Source organism: Arachis stenosperma, chromosome 3 (genome assembly GCF_014773155.1).
Source record: "Arachis stenosperma cultivar V10309 chromosome 3, arast.V10309.gnm1.PFL2, whole genome shotgun sequence".
Taxonomy (NCBI): domain Eukaryota; kingdom Viridiplantae; phylum Streptophyta; class Magnoliopsida; order Fabales; family Fabaceae; genus Arachis; species Arachis stenosperma.
Genome location: NC_080379.1, coordinates 17667580 through 17675186, shown reverse-complemented (window position 1 = coordinate 17675186; position 7607 = coordinate 17667580). Strand labels below are relative to the sequence as shown.

The 7607-nt window shown below is 33.4% G+C and overlaps 1 protein-coding gene across 1 annotated transcript; it reads right to left on the bottom strand.

Annotated features, from left to right (window-relative positions):
* Window positions 1–1108: 1108 nt before the first annotated feature.
* LOC130970803 (heat shock 22 kDa protein, mitochondrial) lies at window positions 1109–2257 on the bottom strand. Its single transcript, XM_057896996.1, has 2 exons — window positions 1933–2257; window positions 1109–1769 (listed from the first exon to the last, which is right to left on the bottom strand). Exons 1-2 carry the CDS (start codon window positions 2141–2143, stop codon window positions 1351–1353), a joined length of 630 nt encoding a protein of 209 aa, XP_057752979.1. The 5' UTR covers window positions 2144–2257; the 3' UTR covers window positions 1109–1350.
* Window positions 2258–7607: the final 5350 nt, after the last annotated feature.

Below are 7607 nucleotides of genomic sequence, written 5' to 3'. Positions count from 1 at the left end.
TTCCTTCCCATTTTCTTTCCTCTCTTTTCTTTCCTTCCATTTTTCACTCAAACAAACATAGCATAATAAGAAAAACTAATACCATTGTTGATAAACTTGCAGAAATAAAAATTACTAGTAAAGTAAATTACTCAGAATGGTTAGAGCCAGGTAGAGAGCTTGAAGAGGCAATTTTTCAAAATGTTGAGACAAAGAGTTCTGCTTTTCTTTTCTTTCTTGTTTGTTAAAAATAAAAAATCTACCGGATGTTCATTTGACACATCTTTTTAAATGTAGGATAATACAGAGAGAAGTCTAAGCTCGTGAGTTTGAATGATCTATACGTGCAAAGTTGCAAAACATATTGTAATATACGAAAGCATATAAACAAATATTTAGAAGGGAAAATTTTTTCAAGTTATTGAGTATATTTTATATTTAGAATTTAGTTAATATGTGATAAATTTATTATTAATAAAAAATTTAAATTTTATTATTTTATTATTAATAAAAAAATTTAAATTTTATTATTTAATAAATATAAAATAAATACATTAAAAAAATTTATATTTTTGTAAACCCTAAATCCCAAACGACACGAAAGACTAGCACAACATTTCAGACCAACCACGTCATTTTGCTTTTTCCTATTGCTCTGCGGGCTGAAACAAAAACCAGAAAACCCCACACATATTAGGGTTAATTTTTTTGTATATTAAAAAAATTTAGATATAATACTTTACCATTGGATTTTTATGGTGTTTTTCGAAATTGTGAAAACAGTACAATACGCCCCCTTATATATTGACAATACGCGCGTATTGTCAATAAAGGGGCGTATTATTTCCACAATTTCAAAAAACACCATAAAATCTAATAATTGTGTATTACACCAAAATTATACCAATATGTAAAAAAAAAAAAAAACAAAGCACACACCTCCACCAGACAGATTTACACAAATCAGGCCGTGTTTCTATTCAGGTTTTTACTTTTTATCATTTCCTCCCAATTTTTGTTACTCTGAAACAAGCCATCAGCTATAGACTCATGAATCTTAGTAAGTGTTACATTAATCTCCAAGCATCACAATACCATCAACAAACAATAGCACCCTAAAATCAAATGATGGCTTGAATACAAAATACGTAGATTTATATTAGCAGATATTCATCATAACAAAAACATAGCCTTATAAAGGCTTCCTCCGTTACACTGAAATTTTTACAAAAATGAGAAAACTCCATAACAACCCATGCACACCATGGGACACAGTTAGGAAAAGGGAACTCCAAAAGAGAAGGTGCATATTTGCAAGTAACCAAAACAACTAACAAACTTATTCGGCTACATTTTTTTAACTCTGTTTTCCTAATCAACCTTGACACTGAACACGTCACTCCTCTCTTCCTCCTTCATCTTAGGCACAACGACCTTCAGCACGCCGTTCTTCATCTCAGCTTTGATCTGATCAATCTTGAAAAGCCTATCAGGTAAGTCGATCCTCCCGGTGTACCTACGCGCGCTTTCTTCGTCTTCGCCTTCTTTACCACCTTCACCTCTTATGGTCAGGGTGTTCTGCTCCACGGAAACTTTGACATCCTCCTTTCCGAGACCAGGCATGTCCACGCGCAGAAGCAGTGCATCTTCCGTCTCACGCGCGTCCCAACCACGACGAAGTCCAGCTCCCGCTCCACGAGAAGCAGAGAGGAACGGATTCTCCATGAACTGATCCATCATATTCAGAACCTGGCTCAAGCTCCTAGTCGGAGAAAATGGATCGAACACATCTGAAAAAAAGAAGAAAAAAAAAAGAAAAGAAGAAAAACGATTTAGAAATCGAACCTCTTCACTAAAAATTCATGACTAATTGAACTAATTGAGTTCGAGTTTTGTAAAATCAGAGTTATACTGGTATGAATTGGTGTGGATTTTAAGAGCGAAGACAACTACCTGAGAGGAAATCGTCGCGGCGAGGAGCGCGAGGGAGAGTACGATCGGAGCGACGTTCGACGTCGAGGTTGCGGTCATCTGCTGAGTCGTCGTAGTTGCGCATGGCATTGGTGTTGAAGGAGCGGGAAGCGGAAGCAGCAGCTGGACGAAGCAAAGACTTGGAAATGAGGGGAGAGGAGAGGAAACGCTTCACTGCAAGAGAGGACGCCATTGGAGTTGGAAACGAAGTGAGAGCTGAAACTGTAATTTGGGGAGGATTGAAGAATATGGCTTGGAATTGAGGTCAGGAAAAATAAGTGTGGAACTGCGACAGTGGAATGGAAGAGTCGGGGGTATTTGTGGGGGAGGGGTAAGAAGGATTAGAAGGTGCTAGAAACGAGTCTAGAAGGTTCCAGAGCTTGCAACGGTTTCGCGAAGGTGGCAGACTTGGGGAACAAGCAAATTGTCAATAGGTCGGGATTCTGTACCAAAGCACGTGGTCACACTCGCCGGATGCCAAATGTAATTGGGCCCTTTTTGTGGAAAATAAAAAGGACTTTTTGGTATCACGGGCCTTCTTTCCTCAGTTGAAGAATCATATCCAAAAACATACTTTAATGCTTTAAATTAGATCTAGACATACTTTAATCTAAAGAAGACATTAGCTTAATCCAAAATCACAAGAACTACAAAACTAGAAAGGGCACTTGAATGCTAATGCTCAGATGATTATCTGCTACTGCTACGACAAGAGAGAAGGAGATTTCACTGTAGCGAAGCAAAAGATCTAGAAGGATAGCATTTAACATCTTTTGGTGGTGCCTTCTAATTGTTTTTGATGAAAAACAACAAAGTTTCACACCTGTAACCTGTTTCTCGAGCCTGAGAACGTGTGAGCCTGTGAGGTGTGTCATGTGTGGAATTCTTGGTAACAACAGTTACGAACAATGTGAGTATGACTGTTGACCTTAAAAGTAGACTACTTAATAAGCTGGATAAGATCAAGGAGATACAAAGACAAAAGAGTATTATGTATCAGTTTCATGTTTATTATTTATCCTATTTAGTTAGCAAGGAATATGATAATCTTTAAGAACAAGTTATGCCATGTAAACGATACAATTCAAGAGAGTTCTGATTATATTAAGATTTGGAGCTAATCAAATTGTGTGATGGTTGATACTACTTGATAGTAATGCTGAAGATGATTAACTTGATAACTATTTGTACGGTAAATGTGTGTCACAGACAGTTAAATGTGATTATATATACATATAACATATTATAAAAGGAAGTGATTTTAATGATTTATTTTTTTAAATATTTTCTTACTATTTATTCCATTTGTATTCTCCTCTAATTAAGTATGCATTTTTAATGGTAATATTATGATTAAATAATAATTTGAGCATAGCTGTTTCATAGAATCAAATCATAATTATAAGTTATAACCTAAACACACCCATTGTAGTAAACATGGCTTGTTAAGATTTTCAATTTTTATTGAATTTTGACACAAGGAACTATAATATTATACTTTTAACACTCTAAAATTGGATATTTTTTTTGAAATAAAAAGCTCAACACAATAAGGTGGAATATCAACGTCTCAACAGAAAAGTACTAAACAGATAAAATAAACTAATTCCTAATCATCTTTGACAAAAGTCATCAACAACTCAAGAGATCAAATACCACTCTACTCTTTGTAACTCTTAATCGACCTGTTGACTACTCCTGCAACACCTGATTCTTGATTCCTGAAAATTCTATTATTCCTTTTCAACCAAGTGCTCCAAATGATAACAATGAAACCAAACTCACCAATATTTTATTAATTTGACTGCACGATTGACCTCCTGAATCACGTAAACTTACGGTCATTCAACTTTATATCCACCAGTTTGATAATGCTGTTAACACACTAGCGCCTTTTCTTTCTTCCAACTGCACAACCTCATTGAAGACACCCATGTAGCAAAGAGGAACCTGACATTATTTCTGATAAAAAAACTCAACTCTTTCCATACAGCAAGCTTCTCTTCCCTTGTATGCACACCATACACCAAGCAACCAGCACAAATAAAAATTATTGTTTGTCAATTCCCCTTCTATACACAACTATCTCTCCCCTTTGTAACAATTACTCAACCTAAATATCATAATATTCCACATTATTAATAAACCTCCAGAAGCACCTTCTGATCCCACAAATTCTAAGCTCACCACATCATTACCCCAAAATTGTACTACATCAAACTTAGAAATCATATCCTTCTTTGTCTCTATCAATCCTAACATATTCACATTATTTTTACGCTTAAATTTTTTATCATTTTTCACTTTCCACACCCCCTAAACTTCTCATATTCTACGAACTAAAATCATTTAAAAACTCTATTACACACCTTATTTCGATTTTTGGGGAGGCACCTTCTTACTTTCTCTTTCTGTTTTACTTGCCTTCTTTTTTGTACCAATACTTCATTCTGAGTTTGGAGAATAGCCATAATGTCTTCATTCTCGTCATATAAAACAGCTCCTGATTCGACAGCCAGATCTCAAGCAGCCCTATTTTCAGCCATCTCTTTATTCCAACTTCCTCCGTGTTCATCTTGATTAGTTTCACCGTCTGCATCCTGCTCTTAGTCCTCCGAATCTTCTAAGTTCCTTACAGCCCCTTCATCATCCAACCCAGTTTTCTGCACCCTGTATTTTCATCCTCTAAATCTAAATCTTGCATTGCATCACCCCTCATCACACATATGCCAACATGATGCTTACCACTCTCATCCAAACTAGCGTGGATCTCATTGACTACACTTGGTGGAATGTTTTTCTTCAATGTGCTGTTCAAATAATTTTCCGCACCTCCGTCAGTCTCTATTCCGGCTTGATTCTGCTTGTCGGGTGCATAAGGGGCTTCACACTCCTCCCTGTCCTCCACGCCATCAAGTTTAGCGCGGAGATTATCACCTCCGCCACTAGCAGCTGACTTCCGCACTGCTCCCAGATCTGCCTCGTCGGCGCTGTTCACCGTGTCATCAACCCCTTCGTAAAATTCATGACCAGCCACGCCCCTCTCTTCACTGTCGCTCGCAGCAGCAAGCAAGGAGGCCATTTTAAAACGTACAATGACGTACTCTCCGTCGCACCACACAACCACTTCACCGCCACACCCCACTAACATATTGGGCCTTATATCTTCAACCTAGTCCCAACTGAACTTTTGTTCAACACCAGATCAACCCCTTCTTTCCGTTTATCTCCGTATTCCCAAGTCTCTATTCTTTTTGAGATTGCTTCATTACTAATTGTTTGAGATCTCATAGATTCCGCACTCACCATAACTGCCGGATACACCAAAGGATTATTCGTTCGCATTTTCAAAAAACGCTCATGCCACTCATCCAAATCCTCAACTGTAAATACCTTTCTATCCTTGTCATGCTCTGCCTCCCGTAGCCCCTGTGGTTCCACTTGCCTTTTACTCTTGCACACAATTAGGGATGAAAATGAGTCGAACTATTTGACAGGAACTCCTAACTCGACTCATTTTAAATTCTGCTCAATTCGGATTATTTTATTAAACATGTCAGGATTAAAACTTTGTAAAGTCTATGAGTTAAAAAGGTTAGGTCTTAGACTTAAACAAAGCCTACAAAATTCGTTGGTCGATTTGTCAAAATATTATTTTATAATAACAAATTATTCTTATTTTAAACTTTTCAACTATTCACTTATATTAAATACATAAAAAAATACAAAGAATCAATGATAGTTAAAATTATACTTTATTTTATTCAAAGAAAAAATTTATAAATTGTAAGTATGGTTATGATATGTGACTAATAATTGATATATAAACGAAAGAAAACAACCATTTGTACTTATAAATTTTGCAAATGATGATAAAAAATACTCATCAAACAAAACAACTAACGTTATACCTGTAAAAGATAGATTCTATGTGATAAAAGTATCAAATTCTAATTTTTTGTTAATTTTTTAATAAAATTTTTAAATTATTCTCATCCTTTATCTTAAACCTCAACTCCATTATTGTCTATTCTTCCATAAATTCCAGACTTTCATACTCTTTAGTTACCACATAAATTAACTACAAGCTTATTCCTCACATTTTTTGTCACAACACCAATTACCATCCCAACTTTCATTCCATCCAAAAGAGTACTAAAATCACCTTTCATATACCATAAATACCTTTCAAAATTCCTTCCAATAATTTTCATCACAGTATGAGATGTCCTACCGAAAAAGAAAGACCAAATTCTTGTTCAAAAATCGAATCTCATAAATTGGCTCCAAAATCATCAGCAATACTTCCTAAACAATTTTGTCTTAAAAATAAAGGTTGAAATGGTGGTTGGTGCTCTAACAAAAAATGGGAGAAATAGATTTGTGGTTGATTTATATGGTAATGGAATTGGAGAGGAATGCGATTGGGTCTTTCTTGAAGTGGGTAGTGGTGAAATCTGGTAAATACCAATATAGTGGAAAAAATGAAAGTGTGTGGTGGTATTCGTATTGGTACAGGTGAAGAGAAGGGGTTATAATGGCAGTGAAATTTGTAAAGGTTTAAAATTTAGAAAAAATTAACGGTGGTAGAATTGTGGTTGAAGATAAAGAATGAGAGTAATTTAAAAATTTTATTAAAAATTAACAAAAATTAAGATTTTAGTATTTTTATCATACATAACTATCTTTTATGGGTATAATATTAATTTATTTATTTGATAAGTATTTTTGTTAATATTTTCAAAGTTTATAAGTACAAATGATTGTTTTCCTATAAATTACGAATTATAAATTTTAGAATGTATTTAATATCAATTTAAAATTTTTAACTTTATTATATTGAGTTATAATTCACGAAATAAGATTTTCAAATAAGTACGCAAAGTTGTCGGATTTTGAACAATTCAAACTCAACCTTAAAAAAAACCTATACAAAATAACAAATTTAGACTTAGACTATTTATTTACGTTTAGTTTATTTGAAAACTTTTAATCCTATAGATTAAATTGAATTCTAGTGTTTGAAATGAATTAGTAAAATTATAGAATTGAATTGAATTCTATTATTTTGAATGTTTATCAAATGAATTAAAGTTTTATAATAGACAACTTTATCCTTAATTAATATAACATCATATTTAAATAATAAATATAATTATTTATTAAATTATATAAAATAATTGAAAATTTTATATTTTTCAACTAAAATTTGTTCACCTTAAAAAAATTAGATTAATTTAAAAATATTAAATTTATAAAATATTATTATTAATTAGAAAATTAAATAATTTTCCATGATTGATTCCTGTAACACCCTACCACACAGAATCTTATACTTAAGTTATAAAACAGAGGTGGTAAGGTATTACGACCTCTAAAAGTAATATATATATATATATATAAAATAATAATAATAATAATAATAATAATAATAATAATAATAATAATAATAATAATAATAATAATAATAATAGTTGAAAGGAATTTTATACCAAGGAGCCTTTGAAGGAAAGTCTAAAACAAAAGTTGTAACGCTCACATCAACGAAAAATTTGCGTACAAAGAAATGTAAGATATATATGAATAATAAAAAGGGAGTGTCAAAGATACAAATATTTAAGTTCCAGGCTCAACCTGCGAAGCCAAGGTTGGCCGGA

Coding starts and splice junctions, on each gene's coding strand:
- LOC130970803 (XM_057896996.1), bottom strand. CDS start 2,143: ATGGCGTCCTCTCTTGCAGTGAAGCGTTTCCTCTCCTCTCCCCTCATT. Junction 1,770..1,932: donor CCGCGACGATTTCCTCTCAG/GTAGTTGTCTTC, acceptor TCTTTTTTTCAG/ATGTGTTCGATCCATTTTCT.